Here is a 26,330-nt window from a genome sequence, read left to right as displayed (position 1 = left end):
AAGTGCCATTCCAATCAAAACCACAACAAATAGCCCAGGGAGGCAGCACAGTGGTTATGCAAAAAACACTTCAGGGGTAGTAAAATTGCTCATGTGTATGACCCAAGTTCAAGTCCAGCCTCTGCTGCCCTGAAGGAAGCTTCGGTGCTGTGGTCTCTTTTACTCTATCGAAAACATTTTAGAAGTAAATAATTTTTTAAAAAAGATTTCATGCCTGATGGTCTGACATCCCAAGTTCAGACCCTGGCACCATCATGAGCCAGAACTGAGAAGTGCTAGATTTGGGGGGGGGGGGAATGGGGAATTCCCATCAAAATTAAGAGTGGACGGGAGTGGGGCTGTAGCGGGCCAAGCGCAGGTGGAGCAAAGTGCAAGGACCGGCATAAGGATCCTGGTTCAAGCCCCCAGCTCCCCACCTGCAGGGAAGGCAGTTCACAGGTGGTGAAGCAGGTCTGCAGGTGTCTATCTTTCTCTCCCCCTCTGTCTCCCCTCCCCTCTCCATGTCTCTCTGCCCTATCCAACAACAACTACAACAAGGTCAACAAAAGGGAATAAATTTTTTTTTTTTAAATTAAGAGTGGAAATTCTCAAGGATCATTTCTCTAACTCATGTAACTTCTTCATCTGTTAGGATTAAGACACGGAATAAGCAAGACAGGAATTCCATTAGAAGGAAATCAGTTGTGTTATTTTAAACAAGTGCAAAATAAAATTTGATAAAAAGGAAAAATGGAACCTGCAAAAGTGGCTTTGCAGGAAGAACAGAATGATTTTATCCAGTGAAATCCCTGTTGAACTAATGTTAAAAGTTAATTTGTGGGAAGTTGGGCATTAGCGCAGTGGGTTAAGCACATGTGGTGCAAAGTGCAAGGACTGGCATGAGGATCTCAGTTCGAGCCCCGGCTCTCCACCTGCAGGGGAGTCGCTTCACAGGCGGTGAAGCAGGTCTGCAGGTGTCTGTCTTTCTCTCCCCGTCTTCCCCTCCTCTCTCCATTTCTCTCTGCCCTATCCAACAGCAACGACATCAATAATAACTACAACAATAAAACAACAAGGGCAACAAAAGGGAATAAATAAAAATATTTTTAAAAAGCTAATTTGTGGAGATTTGTTATAGAAGCAAGAGAAAACTAACAAATGCTAAGGTGGTTCTATTTTAATTTGAGACACATGTCACTATCATTCTAGAATAGTTTTTATTACCTTCACAAGGCATGCAGGACCCTTCTCTCCTGGCAGAGGAAAATTCAAATCAAAAGGAGAAGAGAGATTCAGGGAGTTCAGCTGCTGACCTGCAGAAGCTTCGGTTTCTAAGCGTTTTGGCTCTCCACACCACTGAAGACCACCAATATTCCCTATATTCAAAGGAGAACATTGCACTTAGTCATTTCTTAAGACCTTCTGGAGAATAAAGAATATTCTAAAGAGTCCTTTACGTATGGTTATAAATGATGTTTCTTTCTTAGCAGCACAATTTGTTAATGGCCAAAACTTGGAAGCAACCCAGGTGTTCAACAACAGATGAGTGGCTGAGCAAGTTGTGGTCTATATATACAATGGAATACTACTCAGCTAAAAAAAAAAAAAAAAAAAAAAAATGGTGACTTCACTGTTTTCAGCTGATCTTGGATGGACCTTGAAAAATTCATGCTAAATGAAATAACTCAGAAACAGAAGGATGAGTACGGGATGATCTCACTCTCAGACAGAAGTTGAAAAACAAGATCAGAAAAGAAAACACAAGTAGAACCTGAACTGGTCTGGGGGTGGGTGGATGGGGAGAATACAGAACCAAGAAGGATGACAGAGGACCTGTATGGAAAACTGGGCAATGTTATGCAGGTACAAACTATTGTATTTACTATTGAATGTAAAACATTAATTCCCCAATAAAGAAATTAAAAAAGAAAGAAAGAAACAGAAGAATAAATATGGGATGGTCTCACTCTCAGGCAGAAGTCGAAAAACAAGATCAGAAGAGAAAACACAAGTAGAACCTGAACTGGAGTTGGTGTACTGCACCAAAGTCAAAGACTCTGGGGTGGGTGGAAGTTCAGGTCCAAAAAGGATGACAGAGGACCCAGAGGGGGTTGTATTTTTATGTGGAAAACTGAGAAATGTGATGCATGTATAAACTATTGTATTTACTGTCAAATGTAAAACATTAATCCCCCAATAGAGAAAAAAAAAATGTTTCTGAGCTCATAGGGTTCGAGTTATTACATTTTTTAAAGAAACACACTTAACAAAGCTCTCTGACTTAAAAGGAAGAAAAAAATGATAATTATGATGACCTGAAAATTTTAATCATTTTCCTCTACAATAAATGGCATTGGGTCTCAATCTCCTGCTTCCATCTAATAATCTAGGAGGACTTTTAAAAGGTTAATGCTTATGTTTTATGTCAAGGACCTAAGGAGAACAGGTCTACCAGTAACAAGTTCTTGTGACAGAACTGCTGTTTTCTGCTTACTGGGTAGAAGGAAAACACACAGCGACAAAATTATTATTGAAAAAATTTTATTATCTTTATTTATTGGATATAGACAGTCAGAAATTGAGAGGGGAGGGGGAGACAGGAAGAGAGAAAGAGAGACACCTGTAGCCCTGCTTCATCACTTGCAAAGCTTTCCCCCTGCAGGTGGGGAGCAGGGGCTTGAACCTAGGTCCTTTTGCATTGTAACGTGTGTGCTCAGCAGTGTGTGCTGAGGGCCTGGCCCCTCAGCAATAAAATTATTTACCAAATATTAATTCACATCCACCGTGTACTAGCAGTAAGGCTATTTATGAGGGATACAAAATGTTTAAAGAGGTCTCTGACCCTGATATAGCCACAGTTGAATCTGGTTAAAATGAAAGTTAATATCCCCGCTATACCACAGAATACTATTAGAAATTAAAAAGAGTGGTCTGGGAGGTGGCGCAGTGGTTAAGCTTTGGATTCTCAAGCATGAGGTCCTGAGTTCGATCCCCAGCAGCACATGTGCCAGAGTGGTGTCTGGTTCTTTCTCTCTCCTCCTATCTTTCTCATAGATAAATAAAATCTTTAAAAAGAAAGAAAGAAATTAAAAAGAAATAACTCTAGCTATAAGCAGTAATTTGGAATAGATTAAGAGAATTTTGCTGAATGAAAAAAGTTCATCTAGTGGTCCAGGAGGTGATGCAGGGGATAAAGCATTAGACTCTCAAGCATGAGGTCCTGAGTTCAATCCCTGGCAGCACTTGTGCCAGTGATGTCTGGTTCTTTCTCTCTCCTCCTATTTTTCTCATTAATAAATAAAATTTTGGGGAGTCGGGCAGTAGCGCATCACGTAAATCGCAAGGACTAGTATAAGGATCCCAGTTCCCCAAATGCAGGGGAGTAGCTTCACAGGCGGTGAAGCAGGTCTGCAGGTGTCTGTCTTTCTCTCCCCCTCTCCGTCTTCCCCTCCTCTCTCCATTGCTTTCTGTCCTATCCAACAACGATGAACATCAATAACTACAACAATGAAACAAGGTCAACAAAAGGGAATGAATAAATATTTTTTAAAAATAAAAAATAAAGTTTTTAAAAAGTAAAGGTTCAGGGGCCAGGTGGTGGCTCACCTGGTTAAGCGTACATGTTACAGTGTGCAAGGACCCGGGTTCAAGCCCCCAGTCCCCACCTGCAGGGCAAAAGCTTCAGAAGTGGTAGAGCAGATCTATAGGTTGGTTTCTCTCTCTCTCTCTCTCTCTCTCTCTCTCCTCCCTCCCTATCTCCTCACTCCTCTCAACTTCTGGCTGTCTCTATCCAATAAATAAAAAATTAAAATTAAAAAAAGAAAGTAGACTAAATAAAACAAACACATTTAAAAAATTTTTTAAATAATAAAAGTTCATCCAGATGCATAGGATTCATTTACATGAATTTCGTTTTTATATATTTATTTTTAACCAGAGCACTGCTCAGTTCTATCTTATGGTTGTACAGGGGACTGTACAGGGGACTCCTGGGACTTGGAGCCTCAGGCATGAGAGTTTCTTCGCATAACCATTATGCTATCTGCTGCCACCCCCATGAATTTCTTGCAATGACAAAATTAGAGATGGAGAACAAATTAGTGGTTGCCAAGGTGTGTGTGGGGGTGTGGGTGTGGGGGTGTGGGGAGTGGTAACTGTAAAAGGACAACTTGAAGCTCAGTAATGAGCTGTTTTGCATCTCAAATGTGGTCGTGGTCGCATGACAATACAGCGGTAAAGTAATAGGGCGCTAACCGAACATACAAGCCTCAAGTTCTGCATGCAGGCGACTGTGTCAGTGTCTGCCTCCTGGTGTACAGAATCCAGTATCCTTACAGCTCTACATGAACTGACATTCATCTCAAAAGGCTTCATGCACACACGGCCTCAAAGACTGTATGGGAACTAACAAACTAAAATTTATGTGAACAGTGCACTCAGAAATAAAAAGCAGACAGAGTCTGGCGGTAGTGCAGCGGGTTACGCACAGGTGGTGCAAAGCGCAAGGACCAGCAAAAGGATGCCGGTTCCAGCTCCCGGCTCCACACCTGCCGGGGAGTCACTTCACAAGTGGTAAAGCAGGTCTGCAGGTGTCTGTCTTTCTCTCCCCCTTTGTCTTCCCCTCCTCTCTCCATTTCTCTCTGTCCTATCCAATGACGATAACAATAATAACTACAACAATAAAACAAGGGCAACAAAAGGGAATAAATATTTTTTTAAATAATAAAATAAATAAAAAGCTGTGCTGCGCGACATCCCAGCTAAAGTGGAGATGCTTAGCAGACGCCTGTATTTTATCCGTCTATAAACACAATTACACTATCGGTTTAATAGCCACAGTTTGTGTTTATATGAATAAATCATAATCTGTCTAGCCATACTCTATTGATCTATGTTTACCTATTTGTCTTTATTTTACTGTACTATAATGAACTTCCTTGTACATGTAAAAAAAATTTTGGGGGGGGCAAGAAATAGAAAACATGAATGGTTGAGGAAGTTAAAATAAGAAATTGCTGTCTTGCATTTTAATGGACCTTATTAGCATATCAAATTAATTTTAGACACATTAGGGAGTAGATGGAGAACAAAGTAACTGACACAGCTACATATATTTACTGTAAAAAATTCAATTTAAAAAATGTCAATGCAGGGCCAGGTGGTGGCACACCTGGTTGAGTTCAAGCCCTCAGACTCCACCTACAAGGGGAAAGTTTCACAAGTGGTGAAGCAGTGCTTCAGGTATCAATCAATCTCAACCTCTCTCTCTCTCTCTCTGTCCCTCCCTCTCCACCTTCTCTCTCAATTCATCTCTATCCAATAAATAAAATTCTAATTTAAATGTGCCATACTACTAACACAGCAATATGAACTAACAATAACGACACTATATGGTTAAATGTAACTCACTACGTATCTGTTTAGCCCTGGCTATTCTATTTGTCCCCACTCGGGACAAGACTCGGTCTTACAGACACCACCAATTGACTAGGCCAAGTGGCTCACCTCACCTCCCGTTAGCTTTCAACTGATTAAAGGTGCCAAAGAGAAGTGGTGGCAGAGAAGAAATGCAGCAAAAGCAACCGCCTGCCACAATAAGGAAATTCACAGCTGCAAACATGTGGATCTGATGACACGCCAGTTTCAGATTCTGTCATGCTGTTAGAAATGTTCATGTCTTGAGTTTTAATTGGAAACAGCTGCATTTTAAGCAAGCATTAAGGAATGAAACTTTCACAAATGAAACATACATCTTTTTATTCATGCCCCTGGTTTTCACCTGCAGGGAAAAGCTTCACACCTGGTGCAAGCAGGGTTGCAGTTCTTTCTCTCTCTCTCCCCTACACTATCTCCAATAAATAAATAATATTAAAAAATCTCAGAAAACAAATAAATCTTTTTTAAAAATCTTTCACACTTGGTGTTTTTTTTTTCTAACTTTCTAATATTTATTTTCTCTTTTGTTGCCCTTGTTTTTTGTTATTGCTACTAATGTCATCGTTGTTGGATGCGACAGAGAGAAATGGAGAGAAGAGGGGAAGACAGAGAGGGAGAGAAAGACAGACACCCGCAGACCTGCTTCACCGCCTATGAAGCGACTCCCCTGCAGGTGGGGAGCCGGGGGCTCAAACCGGGATCCTTACGCCGATCCTTGCTCTTTGCGCCACATGAATGTGCTTAACCCACTGCGCTACCGCCCGACCCCTGGTGTTTTAAAGATAGACACCTGCAGACCTGCTTCACCACCTGTGAAGCAACTCCCCTGCAGGTGGGGAGCTGGGGGCTCAAACTGGGATCCTTATGCTGGTCCTTGCTCTTTGTGCCACATGTGCTTAACCCACTGCGCTACTGCCCAACCCCCGGTGTTTTTTTTTAATATTAAATTTTAAATATTAAATACTTATTTATTTTCCCTTTTGTTGCCCTTGTTGTGTTATTGTTTTTGTAATTTATTATTGTTGTTACTGATGTTGTCGTTGTTGGATAGGACAGAGAGAAATGGAGAGAGAAGGGGAAGACAGAGAGGGGGAGAGAAAGACAGACACCTGCAGACCTGCTTCACCGCCTGTGAAGCGACTCCCCTGCAGGTGGGGAGCCGGGGGCTAGAAGCAGGATTCTTGCGCTGGTCCTTGCGCTTTGTGCCACGTGCACTTAACCCGCTGTGCTACCGCCTGACTCCCCACAAACTAACTTTTGACATTATTTCAACAGGGATCTCACTTTTTGTTTTGAACAAAACATTTTTGTCTCAAAAGGAAGAGGGTAGGGAGGGTGGGCAAGCTGGCATGTAGCCCAGGAGACAGAGCTGAAGTCTCCAACATGATACCCCAAGTTCAGTCCTTGGCATGACATGTACCAGAATGATGTTCTGATTCTCTCCTTTCCATCGTGAATAAAATTAAAAGGAAACAAACCACTATAAACTTACATAGATGTTTCCATGTATGTAAATTTTTTCTACAAATTCAAATAAACAAATGTTCTATTTGTACATAGAACAAACAGAACTGTGGCTATGCTGAGGGTTATCTGGTTCTGTTTGTTTGTTTTTAAAGAGACAGAGGCAGAAAGAAAGTGTGAAAGACCACAGCACCAAAGCCTCCTGTAGTGTAGTGGGGGCTGAGCTTGAAGCTGGGTGGTGCACAGAGCACACTGTACAAGTGGATTGTTTCCTGCTTCCAGGGTTATTTATGTGGACGTTTAGGAATCAATAGCCACGTGTACCACGATTCTGTAATTATCTGGTTATCTCGATCATAGTGAGTACCACAAAAAAAAAAAAAAAAAAAGGTTACCTTAAGAGCTGAAATGAAACAAGATTAACACATTTTTGGGCAGGGGTAGACAGCACAATGCTTATGCAAAGAGACTCTCATGCCTGAGTCTTTGAAGTCCCAGGTTCAATCCCCCGCACTACCATAAACCAGAGCTGAGCAGTGCTCTGGTGCTTCTCTGTGTCTTTCTCTATCTGCATCTCGCTCAAAAAAAAAAAAAAAAAACTTTTAAAAACAGAAAAGACTAAGACATTTTTCATACTAACCACCTGAGACCTAAAATCTGGCCAGTGGAGCAGCCAGCCACTCTGAGTGCCGACTCCCTGCTCCATTATGAGACAGTCTGACCACAGTGTGCTTCAGCTCACAGACTTGCAAGCCAAACTGTCAAATCACTCACTGCCAGTTCCTAATACAGAGCTATTATTCTATCATACAACAATTAACCCTGACAACGAATCTGCTATGAGAGAGGCATCTGCACAAGCCCCTGGACACACACTACCTGCTTGTCCGGCACCTGCATGCTGGTCTTTCTGCTTATGGGGGTGGTGGTCCATGTCTTCGTCATCTTCATAGCTCCTCTTGTGGCGACTGGGGGTGTAAGATGTTGAAGGACTGACTCGAGCTTGGTTTGTGTTAACGTAGGCGTTAAATGAAAGGTTAAGAAAACACCGCTGGGACTGCGGGAGAGCCTAAATCAGGGCAGTTATGGGACGAATCAAGATCACCTGGTTTGGCAACTGGTTTAAACATGAAGATGTACTTTTAAAAAGAAGACCAAGCTTCCAGTTTAGGTCATGAGACTAACAGTGTGCTGGCATGCCCTCAGCCACTGCTGTAAAGAACATAATGCCAGACAGGACTCAGTGCAACTGTTTGCAGTCACTGGACTACATGGAAAACACGCTACAGTTTTCAGACGAGGAACAACATACCAGGCAATTTCACACACATACACACACACACACACACACACATATACACACTTTCTCTCTCTCTCTCTCTCTCTTTTTCTCTCCCTTTCTCTCTCATGGGCATTTTCCACACTATAAATGAGGTGTGGAGGTCCTGCTCTTGCTGAGTGGAGAACATGTAGCGCACAGTTGAGGGCAACACAAAACAATACGAATGAGGACAGAGCTTCAGACAAAAGACAGCTCAGAAGTTCACAAGTTCCGCTTGGGTTTCGGCTCAATCCGAAGTTACAGACACAAGCCAAGATTCCTGGAAGCTTAACAGGAAACAGGTGCCGTCGGTTAAGAGCTAAGAGGAGATGCAGGCAGCTCTACAGTACTAGCGATGATCCTGCTGGACACTTCAGACATGGAGGTGAGAGCCGGAACAGTGTACTTCAAAGGTAAAGCACAAGGACTGGCGTAAAGATCCCAGTTCGAGTGGTCTGGGAGGTGGCTCAGTGAATAAAGCATCAGACTCTCAAGCATGAGGTCCTGAGTTCAGTCCCCAGCAGCACATGTGCCAGAGTGATGTCTGGCTCTTTCTCTCTCCTCCTATGTTTCTCATTAATAAATAAATAAAATCTTTAAAAAAAAAAAAAAAGAAAAAAGATCCCAGTTCGAGCCCCCAGCTCCCCTCCTGCAGGGGAGTCGCTTCACAGGTGGTAAAGCTGGTCTGCAGGTGTCTATCTTTCTCTCCCCGTCTTCCCCTCCTCTCTCCATTTCTCTCTATCCAACGACGACGATATCAATAACAAACAATAACTACAACAATAAAACAAGGACAACAAAAGGGAATAAATAATTTTTTTTTTTTTTAATTAAAATGGTGGCCACCAAGATAGCTTAGCTGGTACAGTGCCTGCCTTGCTCTCTGAGTGAAGTCCTGGTTCAAGGGTCGCTTCACAAACAGTGAAGCAGGTCTGCAGGTGTCTATCTTTCTCTCCCCCTCTCTCATGATTTCTCTCTGTCCTACCCAACAAGGGCAACAAAATGGGGGGAGGGAACAGCCTCCAGGAGCAGTGGATTCATAAAGCAGGCACTGAGCCCCAGCAATAGCACTGTTGGCCAAAAAAAAAAAAAAAAAAAAAAAGAGGAAGTAATCATGGGAAAAGGTACAAAGGGACCTTCTGGCATAGGCTTTACCTCTACTGACTCGAACCCAAACTATACAGGTGTGGGAATTTATCTGCACTACTTTAGACCTGTGTATATGTCTGTAGCTTTCACTATTACACATGAAACTGTCTAAAAACTACCAATTAAATATATATATGATAAGGGAGTGACCTGGGAGACAGCACAGTGGATAAAGGACTGGATTCTCAAGCAAGGGGTCTTGGATTCAACCCCCCCCCACCCACCAGAGATACCATAGGGATAATATGGTTCTGTCATTGTCTCCCTCTCTCTCATTAGTTAATAAATAGTGCGTAAGTGAATAAAAATGACAATAATGAACAAAGAAAAAGGATACTAAACTGCTTCCACAATCCCTACTCAAAAGAATCAGCATGCTATCTTCCCTGAAGGAACGTGCGCCTGCTAGACCACGTGAGCACCCCGGACAGTGGGGGCAGCCGGGCACCAGGGATGGGGGCACAGTACTGCAATTTCTCTCTCTCACTCTTCATTCACAAAGAATTTAAATGGGGGGGGGGCATGCCGGGCGGTATTGTAGTGAGTTAAGCGCACATGGCACAAAGCGCAGGGACCGGTAAGGATCCTGGTTTGAGCCCCCGTTTCCCCACCTGCAGGGGAGTCGCCTCACAGGCAGTGAAGCAGGTCTGCAGGTGTCTGTCTTTCTCTCCTCCTCTCTGTCTACCACTCCTCTCTCCATTTCTCTCTGTCCTATCCAACAACGACAACAATAACTACAATAGTAAAACAACAAAGGCAACAAAAGGGAAAATAAATGAATATAAAAAAATTAAACAACAATGATAAACAACAAGGGCAACAAAAGGGGGGAGATTACATAATAAATTAAAAAAAAAAAAGAATTAAATGGGGGTGGGGGGCAGGCAGTGGTGCACCCAGTTAAGCACACATATTACTTGGCGCAAGGACCCAGGTTCAAGCCCCTGCTCCCCACCTGCGGGGGGTGCTTCAAGAGTGGTGAGGCAGGGATGCCGGTGTCTGTCTTTCTCCCTCTCTATCTCACCAGCCCTCTCAATTTTTCCCTCTGTCCTGTTAAATTAAAAAAAAAAAAAGGTAAAGATGGCCACCAGGAGTGGTGGATTCATAGTGCTGGCACCTGAGTGCCAAGATAACTCAGATGGCAAAAATAAATTAAAATTAAAATTAAAAATTGGGCTCTGGGAGGCAGACTGGGAGTATGGACCGACCAGTCAACGCCCATGTTCAGCGAGGAAGCAATTACAGAAGCCAGACCTTCTACCTTCTGCAACCCTCAATGACCCTGGGTCCATGCTCCCAGAGGGATAGAGAATGGGAAAGCTATCGGGGGAGGGGGTGGGATATGGAGATTGGGCGGTGGGAATTGTGTGGAGTTGTACCCCTCCTACCCTATGGTTTTGTTAATTAATCCTTTCTTAAAGAAAAAAAAAGAAAAAGAAAAAAAAAAAATTGGGCTCTGGGTCAATTTCCAGAAAGCACAGTAAACAAAAAATTAGGGTCGATTCTAATTTGAAAATGATTCTGTAATTATCAGCACTATCTTATTTATTATCATATATTTACCTCAATTTTTTTAAGCATAGTGTTTTTCACAATAAAAACGCACCATAGTGGTCCGGGAGGTGGAGCAGTGGATAAAGCACTGGACTCTCAACCATGATGTCCTGAGTTCAATCCATGTGCCAGAGTGGTGTCTGATTCTTTCTCTCTCTGCCTATCTTTCTCATGAATAAATAAACAAATTTTTAAAAAAAGAAATGTGCCATAAATTAATTCAGTAGTTCTCAAGCGATACTGAGGTTGCTTTGTTTTTTCTTGTTTAGGACAACTGAAACACGTATCAACAATAAGCCAAGCTCTCTAATACATATTTCCAGCTAATCTTCCTAGAGTCCAAACTAATTTTTTTTTTTAACCAGAGCTCAGCTCTGTTTTATGGTGGGGGGTGGGGGGACAACACTGAGTTTGGGGCCTCAGGCATGAAAGTCTCTTTACACAACTACTGTGCTATCTACTCTTGCTCGGATTATGGTCTTTTTAATTAATGAAGTCATCAGAAATCATCCAACACATAGGAACGTTCAGGTAAAGGATATTTCTTTTACCCACGAGGATTCCCCAGGCACTGGAACACAATAGAAAGTCTGTCTTTCCAATGTGGTAGTCCGTGGAGAATTTAAATCAACTTCCTGTTGAGGCTGTAACATATGACAAAGTATTTTTTTTAAGCTTTTGTTACTTTTTTTTAAGTCTGTATTTGACAAAACAGATAGAAATTAAGTGGGGAGGGGGCAGTAGAGAAAGAGAGAGACAGACACCTGCAACATTCGCTTCACCAATTTTGAAGCTTTCCCCCTGCAGGTGGGAACAGGGGCCTGAACCTGGGTCCATTGCACATGGTATTATGTCCACTTATCTGGGTGTACAGTACAGTATTTTTAAAATTTTATTAAGAAAAAGATAAAAAAAATAACAATTTCATTTTCACGTTATTCGTAATACCACAGTAGATATTTCATGTTGAACTAATAAGCAACCACTAAATGCTACAACTTCTTTTTTTAATTGGGGAATTAATGTTTTACATTCAACAGTAAGTACAATAGTTTGTGCATGCATAACATTCCCCAGTTTCCCATATAACAATACAACCCCCACTAGGTCCTCTGAATCCTCACTACTTTTTATTATTATGATTATGATTATTATTGGATAGCGACAGAGAGAAACTGAGAGGGAAGGGGGAGATAGAGAGGGAAAGAGACAGAGAGACATCTGCAGCCCTGCTTCACCGCTGATAAAGCTTTTCCACCGCAAGTGGGGACCAGGGGCTTGAACCTGGGCCCTTGTGCACTGTAGTGTGTGTGCTTAACCAGGTGCGCCTCCACCTGGCCCCTAAATACTACTACTGTGTAAAAGAAAACTGACAGATGATCTGGGAGGTGGTTTAGGGGTTAAAGCATTGGACTTGATCTCAAGCATGACGTCCTGGGTTTAACCCCCGGCAGCACATGTACCAGAGTGATGTCTGGTTCTCTCTTCTCTCTGCTCCTACCTTTTCTTTTTTCTTTTCTGTTCTGTTCTTTTCTATTTTTTTTTAGTATTTATTTATTTTCCCTTTTGTTGCCCTTGTTTTATTGTTGTAGTTATTATTGTTGTTATTGATGTCACTGTTGGATAGGACAGAGAGAAATGGAGAGAGGAGGGGAAGACAGAGAGAGGGAGAGAAAGACAGACACCTGCAGACCTGCTTCACTGCCTGTGAAGTGACGCCCTTGCAGGTGGGGAGCCGGGGGCTCGAACAGGGATCCTTATGCCGGTCCAGCTGCTTCACGCCATGAGCGCTTACCTCTGCTCCTATCTTTCTCATTAATAAACAATAATAAACAAAGGAAAGAAGGAGGGAGGGAAGGAGGGGGGGAGATCTGATAAGAGCCTGGGTAGTAATGCAGTAGACAGAGTTGGAATCTAATTCATAGGCTCCTGTGAGTTCTATCCTCAATAGCACATGTGACAGAATGATGTCCTGGTCCTCTCTCTCATTAATAATTTTTTTTTTTTTTACATCTTGGAGACAAACAAAACATATCCTTGTAATAATATTCTGTAAAATCAGCATTTCCTCAATAAAGTGATACTGCACTTCGGTGTGGGTGTGTGTGTGTGTGTGTGTGTGTGTGTCTGTAAACAGACAAGAAAGCTCACTTGGATAGTGTGCTTGCTCTGTCGTGGGCATGACCCAGGTTCAAACCCAGTCCCCACCAAACTAAAGGAAGCTTTGATGTCGTACTATCATTCTCTGTCTTTCTAACTGAAGAGGTCAGCCTGGAAGAGTGATGCCCCAATGACAACCAAATAATATGGCTAAGCTTTTCCTGTATATATGTGATTTAAATTAAGTGTGACAAGTTGGTGGCTCGGCCTGGGAAGTGGTGCAGAGGCTAGAGCATTGGGCTTCAGAGCCCAAGTTCGATCCCTACCACCACATGTGCCAGAGTGATGACGCTCTGGGTCCTTCACCCTCTCTACTCTCTCATGTTAATACATTAATTAAAAATAACAGGGAATTTAGTAGCATGTGATGCAACAGTATTCTGCTCTCAACAGAATGATGAGGCAGTGTTACAGGTATCTCCCTCTCTCCCTCTCACCCTCCCCTCTAAATTGCTGTGTCAGATTTTTTTAAATGTAGTAAGCAATAAACTACTTACCCATATACCTTGAATTAAGTGGGTTTTTTTTTCCTTTCTGACAGTGGGTGAGAGATAGAGAGGAAAAGGAAGGGTTTGCCACACTGCCCCATCACTCGTGAAGCTTCCCCGTGACAGGCGGTGGTAGGGACTTGAACCTGGGTCTTCGTGCAGGGAAACTGTGCATTCTACCAAGCAGGCTACCACCCAGCCCCACCTTTTTTTTTTTTTTTTTTTTTTTTAACCAGAGCCCTGCTCAGCTCTGGCTTATGGTGGTGTGGGGGACTGAACTGGGTCCTCAGAACTTCAGGCATGACAGTCTGTTTACATAACCACTATGCTATCTCAGCTGACCCTCTTTTGATAAACACGATACTTTGATTTTTTTTCAAAGACAGAGCACATAGTAATATCCCACTGTGTCTTTAAAAAATTGTCAGTTTATGAAATAGGACTTTAATGAGATATTCGTTATAAAGTCGCTCTGGGATGAGATTTTAAATTCAGGTATTACTCCCTAGAAAAAGCATATTATCTCTTTTATATACACTAAGAAAATTCTAAGTAGAAAACCCAAGGTGTAACATTAAAAATTATCTTACTAAACATATTACTTTCAGGGTATGAGAAAATCTTAATAGCAAACAAATTGTATAATCTGCTTTGCAGAGGCGGGGGGGGGGGGGGGGGGGGGAACCACCCAAGTGGTGTAATTTGAGCCCAAGGTAATACCTATCAGCTGGGGCTTATGTCTGCCTTCCTTCTTTGCTCCTCTCTTTTTTCTTCTTCTCTCCCTCCCTTCTCTAGGTAGCCTCTGGTGAGGTCCCTGATGGAAATCATGTGTTTTATTTTCTCACTTCCAGAGCTGAGTGCTGAATGTTAGTATTAACAGTTGTGTGTTTTTTTTTTTGGAGGGGAGCACTTATATGATGCCTTTTACAGGGTCCTGAACAAGGATGTAGTATTTATAAAGTTGATCTGCTAGACCTACCTCATTTCACCTTAGGTGTTTTTCAATTCACACTATGAAAACACTCTGAAAGAGGTGGAGAATATTTTCCTCTCCTCTTCCAAGGGTCATTCAGATACCTATAATAGCATCTGCGGGCCATAAAAACTTACCAGTTTAAACATCAGCACCCAGGAATGTCGCTATGAAGAAAACTCCTGGGTGCGGGTAGACAGCTTAATGGTTATGCAAAGAGACTCTCATGCCTGAGGCTCTGAAGTCCCAGGTTCATTCCCCCACACCACCATAAGTCAAAACTGAGCAGTGCTCTGGTAAAAGAAAGAAAAAGAGAAGGAAAAGGGAGAGGAAAGAGCTCTTTGATTTATGGGATTTAAGTCCCACCGACATCTGCCTTGGTAAAGCCAGACCAAATGATTTCTGCAGCCCTGAAGGTAATTGTGTTGAAGACCAAGCATGAGCCTATTACTGAGTAATTACAAAAGGTTACAATGGCGATTAGCCTTTTTAGAAAGCTTCCAACTTAAGGCTGTTCCTGTACAGATCAGCACACTCGACTTTTACTAATAAGGAACAACTTCTACCGTAAATTAATAAACTTGCACTAGTGTTTATAAATCACTTTAAGGTCTGGGTAAACAAAACTCGGTCCTACTTTAAATAAAGATTCTGAATCTGCAAAGCAGAGAAATAGACAGACTCAGAATGGAAGTAACTGCACCCAAGTCCCATTCATCTCCCCATGATGTGTAAGCGCCTGTCAGCTCAGTCTCCAACTGGACCGCTCACTCTCTTTCTAACAATAAACAATTACCATCAGTGTTTTAACAGAACCACAAGCAAAACAAACCACAAGATGTGGGAGATAGCATTGGTTAGATATTTTTATTTTGGCATGTTGACAATCCCTTTTACTGTTAAACTGGAAATAAATTTAAATTTTTCCAAGTTGCAATGCCAAGCAAGTTGAACAGGTGTTCAAATGAAATTAAATTTAACTCGGGGGCCAAGTTAAATGCATATAGCAAGGACCAGCAAGGTTCAAGGATCCCAGTTCGAGCACCCTCCCCACCTGCAGGGGGGTCGCTTTGGTGAAGCAGGTCTGCAGGTCTCTCATCTTTCTCTCCACGTCTTCCCCTCCTCTCTCCATTTTTCTCTATCCTAATCAACAACAGCAGCAGCAACAACAATGGAAAAAAGACTGCCTCCAGGAGCAATGGGTTCTTAGTGTAGTCACTGAGCCTCAGCGATAATCCTGGATGCAAAAACAACAATAAAAAACCCACAATAATAATAATAATCTGCAACATTCCTATTATCAAAAAGCAGTATTTGGGGTGGAGGAGATAGCATAATGGTTATGCAAAAGACTTTCATGCTGACATGCTCTGAAGTCCCATGTTCAACCCCACACCAGCCAGAGCTGAATGGTGCTCTAGTTAAAAAATAAATAAATAAATAATGAAGATAAACCTGAGGTAGCATACTGCTAATGCAAAAAGACTACCGCATGCAGGACTGCAAAGCCCCAGGTTTAGTGGCCCTCACCACGAGCCACCGCTAAGCGGTGCTTTGGTAGGGGAAAGAAACGCAGATCAACCATTTTTCCTCTACAACTGTCAACCTCAAGAATGACCTCGTTTACAACCGTAATTAAATCCAGGATTCTTCCCTTCAGTCTTCTTCCTGTTCCCATTTATTGGTAAAAGATTCAAAGTGCACACATTACAGTGCGCAAGGACCCAGGTTCAAGGCCCTGGTCCCCATCTTTAAGGGGAAAGCTTCATGAGTGGTGAAGCTTGGCTGCAAGTGTCTCTCTGTAGCTCTCTTCTTCCTCTCAAATTTTCTGTCTCTATCCATTACTAAAGAAAAAAAAAAAAACTGGGAGTCGGGTGGTAGCGCAAGGACCGGCATAAGGATCCCAGTTCGAGCCCCCAGCTCCCCACCTGCATGGGAGTTGCTTCACAGGTCTGCAGGTGTCTGTCTTTCTCTCTCCCTCTCTGTCTTCCCCTCCTCTCTCCATTTCTCTCTGCCCTATCCAACAACAACAACATCAATAACAACAATAATAACTACAACAATAACAAGGGCAACAAAAAGGAAAATAAATTAATAAAGAAAACTTTTAGGGGCTGAGGAGACAGCATAATGGTTATACAAATGACTTCCAAGTTTAATGCTTGAGGGTCCGGGTTCAATGCCCAGCAACACCATAATAGAACTGAGCAATACTCTGGCTATAATTAATTAATAATGTATAACATTAAAAAAGAATTCAAAATAAAATTCCAAAATAAAAATTATTTACCCCTGACCCCCAAATGCAGGAGGGGAAGTTTCACTTGCAGTGCGATAGTGCTTCAAGTGTTTTTTCTCTGTCTTCCCTCCCCTCTTCATTTCTGCCTTTATCCATAATAAATAAATGAGTAACGTATTTTTTAAATGATTTTAAAAAACTGTTTTGAAGATAAAACAAGGGGGGGGGGGAGTCGGGCAGTAGCACAGCAGGTTAAGCGCACGTGGTGCAAAGCGCAAGGACCTGAGTAAGGATCCCGGTTCAAGACCCCGGCTCCCCACCTGCAGGGGAGTTGCTTCACAAGTGGTGAAGCAGGTCTGCAGGTGTCTATCTTTCTCTCTCTGTCTTTCCTTCCTCTCTCCATTTCTCTCTGTCCTATCCAACAATAATGACATCAATAATAATTACAACAATAAAACAAGGGGAATAAATATTTTAAAATAAGTCATAAAAAACAGTGACAGCTAAAAAAAAGCAAAAAGAAAGCATTTCACATGACTTCTTAGAACTTTTTGTGATAAATAACTGAAAAATCAAAGGAAAGGGCAAATTCTCTGATTAGGAAACCATTTTTTATTATTATTAAAACATCTTAGACATCTTAAGAGATACATACCCCACACTCTGCCACATCTCTGTATTTTCCAAAATGAAGAACCTAGGACGCAAGACAAAGAAAAATGGTATCACGCCAGTATAACAGAATCAATACCACTTTAAACAGCCCAAGAAGAAAATGAATAGCCCATCAATTATAAGCAAAGGTTTCATGAAGTAGGGGGAAGCAATACATACGCGTGCTTTCGTGTTCTGGTTAACCGTTTCGTAGACTCCCATGTAAAACTCAGGATCAAACATATCCTGAATCATGCAGCGGAACTTCACAAAGCTGTTAGGCTTTAAGTAGTGGAGGGGGACTTCATTCAATGATGGTACCTGAAAGGAGGGCCAGAGAGCCAACAAAGCATTCTGTTTATGAATGCACCCCACACACACACACACCCCCCACACACACACACCCCCCACACACACACACACCACACACTCACACACACACACACACACACACTCACACACACCACACACACACACACACACACACCCCACACGCGCACACACACCCCCCACACACACACACACCACACACTCACTCACACACACACACACACACACACACCACACACACACACACACACCACACACACACACACACACCACACACACACTGAACCAAATTGTAAACTACACGGAAAAAAGCCAAAACCCCACCAGGGAGTCAAATGATTTTGTTGGTGATAAAAGATCATTTCTGGACAAAAGCAGCTTCTGAGTACTTTTAAAATTCTCCATGGGCAGCAACTCAGGAAGTGGTTTAAGTAGAAGGTCCTGAGTTTGAACTCTAGAGCTCTATATGCCACAGTGACACTCTGGTGTTCTCCCTCCTCCATCACAAATCTATGCACAGTCTCCACCTCCCATCCCGCCCCCAGGGTTTCACCTGGCTAGTGAGCCTGCTTCGTCATACCCAAAACCCAGGCTCAACCCAGCCCCCACTGTGCTGGAGGAAGCTTCCCTGCTGTGCTATATCACTCTTTGTCTTTCATTTTCTTTCTTTTTTAAATTTATTTATTTTCCCTTTTGTTGCCCCTTTTTTATTATTGTAGTTATTATTGATGTCATCATTGTTAGATAGGACAGAGAGAAATGGAGAGAGGAGGGGAAGACAGAGGGGGAGAGAAAGACAAACACCTGCAGACCTGCTTCACTGCCTGTGAAGCGACTCCCCTGCAGGTGGGGAGCCGGGGGCTCGAACCGGGATCCTTAGGCAGGTCCTTGTGCTTTGCGCCACGTGCGCTTAACCCGCTGTGCTACTGACTCCCGTCTTTCATTTTCTAATTTTTATTTTTCAAAGATATTTATTTATTTGTTATTGGATAGAAACAGAGAGAAATGGAAGGAAGAAGGGGAGATAGAGAGGGAGAGAGACAGAGAGACACCTGCAGCCCTGCTTCACCACTCGTGAAGCTTTCCCCCTGCAAGCGGGGACTGAGGGCTTAAACCTGGGTCCTTGCACACTATAATGTGAGCATTTAACCAGGTGTGCCATCACCTGGCCCGTGTCTTTTTTTCCATGTGGAAACCAAAGGTGGCTCAGATTTTAAAATCCCAGCAATGACCCCCCCCCCAAAAAAAAAAAGAACTCTCCTGACCCCCAGGGCAAAGAAGACAACTCAAGCTGTCAGAACACCAACTTGCATGCCCAGGACAGCAGAGGCTGAAGACTCAGTGTGACCTCGTGCCAAAGCTGGGCTTCTCTTTCTCTCCTTGCGCCTACCTCCACATAAGTAAATCTAAAAAAATTAAAATTTCTAAATCTTTCAAAAGTTTGTATGAGACTTGACTCAAATTAAAAAAAAAAAAAAAAAAAAAAGGTTTTCTACATAGTGCCTCACAATTAGCAAAATAACATTTGCCTTGTTGAGTTCTTCTAAAAATAGCACATGCCAAGTCTTTAAAATGCTGGTGGTTCATGGAAAGCTGAAGCTACCTCACTGGACTTTTTTCAGTGCTGGGCGGCAGCGTGGTCAGTTACTGCCGCCTAGAGGTACTCAAACTGCGTGAAGTTAAGTTACAAAAGAGACCAGTTTTCCATAAAGAGTGGCAGCCTGCCGGGTTGAGGACACGCGTTACCAGTGCGGTTCCCGTCCCAGGATCCTCCCCGCAGAAGGGAAGTTTTGAGTGCTAAGCAATGCTGCAGGTGTCTGTCTCTCCCATTCTATCACCCTCTCCCTTCTCAATTTCTGTCTCTAGTCAATAGATAAAAACAACTGAATGGAGGGGATGGGACACGGAACTCTAGTGGTGGAAACTATATGGAATTAGGGCGGGGTACACAGCACAATGGTTATGCAAAGAGACTCTTGTGCCTGAGGCTTCAAAGTCCCAGGTTCTATATTCCCAGTACCACCATAAACCAGAGCGGAGGAGTGCTCTGGGGGGGAAAAAAGTAAGAAACTATATGAAACTATACTCCTATTATCTTATAACCTATTAAATCACTAATAAGTATATATATATGGAAAGATGCAATTTTAAAGGGGGTAGCATAGCAATGATGGAAAAACTTTTGTGTCTGAGGCACACAACAAAGATTCCATGTTCAAATTTCCAGTAGCACCATAAGCCAGAGCTGCAGGTATTTTATATATATATATATATATGCTGGGAGTCAGGCGATAGCGCAGCAGGTTAAGAGAACACGGAGTGAAGTGCAAGGACCGGCATAAGGATCCCAGTTCCAGCCCCCGCTCTCACCTGCAGGGGAGTCGCTTCACAGGCGGTGAAGCAGGTCTGCAGGTGTCTGTCTTTCTTTCCCCCTCTGTCTTCCCCTCCTCTCTCCATTTCTCTCTGTCCTAACAACTACGACATCAATAACAACAATAATAACCACAACAACAATAAAAAGACAACAAGGGCAACAAAAGGTAAAATAAATTAATTAATAAGTAAAAAAAAACTTTAAACAGAAGATGTATATATATATGTGTGTGTGTGTGTGTGTGTGTGTGTGTGTGTATATATATTTTTTTTTTTAAACGTATCTTATCGTGTGAGGGGAATCACAAGCCCGCTGCCCCTTGGCCGCACCGCCCCAGCAGTCAGCTTACCCATTTAGGAGCATTACTTTCCTTCAGCTTCTCCTTGAAGTATTCAACCACTTTCTTCTCCCAGTCAGAACTGACTCCATTCTGGGCTGAAAGAAGAGCTATGTGTCAGGGACACGCAGTGTAACAGCAGGCGTGTTCGGGTGAGCCAACACTAATGATTAGTGTTATAAAGCACAGCAGAGCGCACAGGCAGTTACCTGGGGGTTGGGGGGCGGGAGGGGGGGTGCCCAACTCCTAGGTTCCTAGGAGCTAACAGGCAGCCCAGGGCACTGGCAGACAGGAGGCGGCGGCTGCCTAAACAGAGCGGCACAGCCACCACAGTTTAAGAAGAGTACTGTGCAATGCTTCTGAAACATCTTTAATTTTGAAAATATTTACAGCTACCCTGAAATGAAGAGTGGTATCTTTCTCTACCCTCCCCCCGCCCCTCCCCGTGTGTTTGTTTTGTTTTTATTTCAATATTTATTTATTCCCTATTGTTGCCGCATTTGCTTTATTTTTCTGACCCATAAAACAAATTATACAAATATTTTACCTTTAAATATTTAAATGGTTTCCTAAGAAGATTATCTTATATACAGTAGTTAGCAATCAAAGGAAATTCAAAAGAGGTACAATACTACAAATCTGTTCACCAATGTCATCTGACCAAACTCCATTTCCCCCTTCACACAGAACCCAGCCCAGATCACACTGCATTTAGCTCTCTGTCACATCTCTGAGCTCCTTTAATCTCTAGCAGCTCCCAATCTTTAACTTTATGAGACTGGTGTCAGGTGTTTCTGCAAGGCTAGATTGTAAGGGAGATAGCACAAAGGTTCTGTGAGGAACCAGGGGCCTCGAACCGGGATCCTTAACCCGGTCCTCAAGCTACCACCCAACTCCCCCAGTCAACCTTTCTGTTCCCTGCACCCAGCAACCAACTGGGGCCTCAGTGCGGCTGAGAGATCAAGTGCAACAGAGAGAAGACGTGAGTTTGGCAAGGCTAATCCCCGCTTGCCCCTTTTCCAGTGACAGCGCCTCTTCTGAGGAATCACTGCACACTCACCCCTGCAGTCCAAGGGTGGACCTGACCTAGGTGTCTCAGTGGTGCTGGTCTGCGGTGCACGGTGCACAGAAGACCGGGGTGTAGCCCTCAGTAACTGGGTGTGACACTGACAGGCTGTGATCCTGAAGGTGGAGTGGAAGAGACCGTCAAGGCAAAGAAAGACTTAACTAGGGGCCGGGTGGTGGCACACCTGGCTAAACACACACATTATAGTGCGCAAGGACCCAGGTTCAAGCCCCTGGTCCCCACCTGCAGGGGAAAGCTTCACGAGTGGTGAAGCAGGGCTGCAGGTGTCTTTCTGGCTCTCTGCCTCTCTATTGGCCCCTTCCTCTCAATTTCTGGCTGTCTCTATCTAACAAATAAAGATTAAAAAAAAAAAAAAAAAGACTTAGCTAACCAAACTGTAGGGAGGAGAGAAGCTCCAAGTAACAGTAGGCCTTGAGGAAGGTGGTCCCCCACCCCTCCCGGTGGTGTATCTTATCCTGACAGGTCATGAAGCTTCGGAGGCTAAACTTTCCCCAGTTACAGCTATGCAGGAAAAGATAACAATAACCGTAACGGTAACTAAGCAACCAGACCCTGAGCAGTGGGTCCAAGTCCCACTCCCTTAACCTTGCCGCCACTACATAAGCTGGAGCTTCCCTTTGTTCAGGGCCCAGAACTCTTGACGACCACCAGCTCTTTCTGTGGCCTGTAGACATTAGTGGCGTTTCTCCTTGCTGAGTCCATCGGCTGGCTCTGAGTTTTGAACCCGCAGACACAGGTGCGTGTGGCCACAGTGAACCAAGGGTGCCTGAAGCATGCCCCGGAGAAGGTGGAGAAAAGAGGCTGCTTCTGTGGTCTGGGGTGCCTGGTTCTTTCTCTCTCCTCCTAGCTTTCTCATTAATAAGTAATTAAAGCTAAAAAAGAAAAAGAAAAGAGAAAAAAGAAAGCGAGGGAGAGAGAAGGCTGTTTCCCACAGAGATCATGTAAATGTTTGGCTGTGACTGAGCTGAATATCCGTCCTCTGATGAATTCTGTTACTGAAGACAAGAGATTCATTATCTTTTATTCAAGTAGGGCTCAGCTGGCTCACTGGCAACCAGGAGTCCTACTTAGGACACGCAAATAACTTCCTCATATTTTGAAGTTGCGATTCCTGTGATCTGAATTAAGCACCACCGACTCAGTCTTGCCCTCGTTGAGGGATCAGGGAAAGTGAAGGCACAGCTTGTGAGCTTTTAAGACTCTCACCAGGTGTTAGGGGATTCGGAGGGTGCTTGGCCTGGTCCACGACTCTAATCCCAGACGCTGTGCTGGGCTCAGGAGACATCTCCTTACAGTCTTAACAGGCACATTCCCGTAATGCCTAGACATTTACACTTTTTCACAGCCACTGACCATTCAAATAACTCCATGTGTGAAATGCCTGCTCACAGTTTTGTTGGTCTATATAAATCAAGTGCACTGATGATTTATGCAAATCCTTTGTTACTCTGTGACAAATCAGTCACTGATTCAAGTTTGTTTTTTTTTTAAATCAGGTACATGCTGAACAATTTTTTTTCTCCAAATCTGGAACTTGCTTTTCAACTTTAATGGTGTCCTTTGATGGGAAAATTTTTAATTTTGATACAGTACATTTATTCTTTCTTTTACTGTTACTAAGCCCAAGGTCAGGAAGATACTGTTTATTTTTCACATGTAGTTATGTACACTGTATCAAATTAATTTCTTTTATCTAGCGTGTAGTCATGGGATCAAAGTTCATTTTTTATTTCCCAAAGTGACTCACTTGCTCCAGCATTATGTAATTAGAAAACTAACTTTCTAGCACTGAGTTGACTTAACACTTTCATCAAAATTCAACTCACTCTACCTATGCTATTTCTCAGCTCTCTCTGTCACACTGATCTATTCTGCTCATTGTAGGCCAAAACCAGTTACTAGGTACCAGCAGGTGGCTCACCCATATTACCATGTGCAAGGACCGGGTTCAAACCACCAGCCACCATGTGGGCATGATTGCCACAGAGCAGTGCTGAGGTGTCTCCTACCCTCTATTCAGAGGCAAGCAGACCCAGAAAGAGGCCTTAGACTCCCAAGCATAAGGACCAGAGTTCAACGCCCAGCATCCCATGTATGAGAGAGAGGGAGGGAGAGATAGAAGCAAATAATTATGGAAGGGAAAGAAGAATTTGTATAGAGCTTTGGAGGGAGTCTCACAGACCCCAGTTCCACGGCTGCCAGTTCTTAGCAACATCGCCCTGCCAGATATTCGTCGGGATGCGGCATCATCTAAGTTCATTTCCCACGTCTACGCTCGACCGGACCTGCCAATATACACGGATATCTTCGCCCACCCTGTCCAACGCTTGATGTCTCGTCACCCAATCTGGTCCCCTACGCCTACACTGAACTTCTCTGTTCCAGACTCTTGGAAACAGAGCTGGCAGTCAGCTGAGGTCAAGAACAAACACCTCATCACAGACCCCTGCAAGCGTCAACCCGGCTTTGACCTAGCACGTTATGACTGGGCCCTCCTCAATCGCTATCGAACAGGCCATGGCCGGTGCGCCGCTATGTTCCATCGCTGGGGAGCCAGAGACGACCCGAACTGCCCCTGCGGCTCCAGACAGACTATGACCCACATAGTCAACGACTGCCACCTCTCCAGATTCAAAGGAGGTCTCGAAACTTGACATCAGGCTCAACCTGACGCTGTTGACTGGCTACGGAAGAAGGGCAAACGCTAGAAGAAGACAGACACTGAGCCTCTGAGTCCCAGCAACAATTCTGATGGCAGAATAAAATGTTTAGCCAGGGGGGCTGGGCAGTGGCACAGCGGGTTGAGTGCACATGGAGCCAAGCACAAGGACTGGCGTAAGGATCCCAGTTCGAGCCACGGCTCCTCACCTGCAGGGGTGAAGCAGGTCTGAAGGTGTCTAGCTTTCTCTCTCCCCATGTCCTCCGCTCCTCTCTCCATTTCTCTCTGTCCTATCCAACAACGACAACATCAATAACAACGACAATAACTACAACAATAAAACAACAAAAGGGAATAAATAAATATTTAAAATAATAATAATAAAATGTTTGGCCAGGAGAATGACTACACATGGAGTCACATTAAGTTCTAGTGACTCTCCAAACTCAGGGGTGGTCTTAGGACTCCCAAAACAGAACAAGGTATCAACAGTCCTTCCCCCCCACCCCCCTTTTCCTTTCTCTTCTCTCTCTTCTTTTGCTGAGTATTTTGCTATGTAGGTGAACCACAATTCATTTCTCCATTCAAACAGTGAATGCACATCTAAATTTTGTAAGTAGGTTTTGACAACTATTGAGTAAAAATAAAAAACCATCTGTGAACAATTTAGTGAACTTAAGTGTTTATTTATCTGGGGGAGGGGGGACTAGGAATGGGACGGCTGGGTATATGGCTAATACAGAAGGTCCCACTGGAGCAGGTACATCCCTGCGATGACAGGAAGAAGGGCAGAAAAGACTGTTTCCCATAATGACTGTGCTACTTTGTATTCTCACTGGCAGTGTGTTAACATTCTAGCGGTTTGAATTGTTGCAGGAGACTTGGTGTTGTCACTATTGTTTCAGCTGCTCTCACAGCTATGTGATCTCCACTGTGGGGTAAATTTGCATTCCCCAGTGGCTAACGGTGCCCAACTGTTATCATGTGGTTATTTGCCATCCTCTCTTGATACAATGTTCATTTAAATCTACTTAAATCTGTTGCCCCTTCTGAAACAGTGCGTTGTTTGATTACCATTGTAACAGGTGAATACAAGTTCATTATTTTAAAATTTTTTTATTATCTTTATTTATTGGATAGAGACAGCCAGAAAGCAACAAGGTAAGGAGAGATCACCATCATCTAGCCCCTGAATATGAGTTCTTTAGTAAATGACTTTTTTTTTAAATAAATGATTCTTAAAAAAAAAAAAAAAAAAAAGCAGGGCGGAAGGTACATAGCATAATGGTTATGCAAACAGACTTTCATACCTGAGGCTCCAGAGTCCCAGGTTCAACCCCCCGCACCACCATAAGCCAGAGCTGAACAGTGCTCTGGTTTTAAAAAAAAAAAAAAAACAGTGGTCCCAGAGGTGGTGCAGTGAATAAGGCACTGGACTCTCAAGCGTGAGGTCTTAAGTTCATGTCTAGTTTCATGGCGTGGAGGCTTATTTACTTGAGATGTCTTCAAATAAACACACTTAGCGCCATGGCACATCTTCAATTGCATCCCTCAACTTTTATGTTGAGTTTTCCCACTAAAATTTTCTTTATTTAAAACCACTTATGGGTGGAGGTAGATATGCAGAGACTCCATGCCTGAGGCTCTGGAAGTTCCAGGTTCAATCCCCCCCTGCACCACCACAGAGCAGAGTTGAGCCATGCTCTGGTGGGGAAAAGAAAAAGGAAAAAAAAAAGAAAAAGAAAAGAAAGAAAGACTTAAATTTCAATTAGTTAAAAATAGTTGAGCTAGGATGACATCACAGTGGTAACCTAGACTTGCATACCTGAGGTCTCAGAGATCCCGGGTTCAACTCTAGCACTACCATGATAAGCAAATAGGGGGCCAGGCGGTAGCACAGCAACTTAAACACACATGGTGCGATGCACAAGGACCAGTGTAAGGATCCTGGTTCAAGCCCCCGGATACCCGCCTGCAGGGGGAGTCACTTCACAAGCAGTGAAGCAGGTCTGCAGGTGTCTTTCTTTCTCTCCCCCTGTTTTCCCCTCCTCTCTCCATTTCTCTCTGTCCTATCCAACGACAACGATAGCAGTAACAACAATAAAAATAACCACAACGATAAAAAC

At 43.3% G+C, this 26,330-nt stretch overlaps 1 protein-coding gene across 6 annotated transcripts in view; it reads right to left on the bottom strand.

Moving 5' to 3' along the window:
- MCMBP (minichromosome maintenance complex binding protein) overlaps window positions 1–26,330 on the bottom strand; it is a 57,657-nt gene that overhangs the window by 20,620 nt on the left and 10,707 nt on the right. For 2 of the 6 annotated variants that reach the window (XM_060171187.1, XM_060171185.1), the window contains exons 2-7: window positions 20,471–20,556; window positions 17,598–17,738; window positions 17,419–17,460; window positions 11,446–11,547; window positions 7,756–7,903; window positions 1,204–1,355 (exon numbers count right to left, since the gene is read on the bottom strand). In XM_060171187.1, the coding sequence (XP_060027170.1) occupies window positions 1,204–1,355; window positions 7,756–7,903; window positions 11,446–11,547; window positions 17,419–17,460; window positions 17,598–17,738; window positions 20,471–20,556 (671 nt within the window). The remainder of the gene's footprint in view (window positions 1–1,203; window positions 1,356–7,755; window positions 7,904–11,445; window positions 11,548–17,418; window positions 17,461–17,597; window positions 17,739–20,470; window positions 20,557–26,330) is intronic. The other 4 variants (XM_060171188.1, XM_060171186.1, XM_060171189.1 and 1 more) reach the window with 3 other exon arrangements.

Source organism: Erinaceus europaeus, chromosome 14 (assembly GCF_950295315.1).
Source record: "Erinaceus europaeus chromosome 14, mEriEur2.1, whole genome shotgun sequence".
NCBI classification, from domain to species: domain Eukaryota; kingdom Metazoa; phylum Chordata; class Mammalia; order Eulipotyphla; family Erinaceidae; genus Erinaceus; species Erinaceus europaeus.
This window is presented reverse-complemented; position numbering and strand designations above follow the sequence as displayed.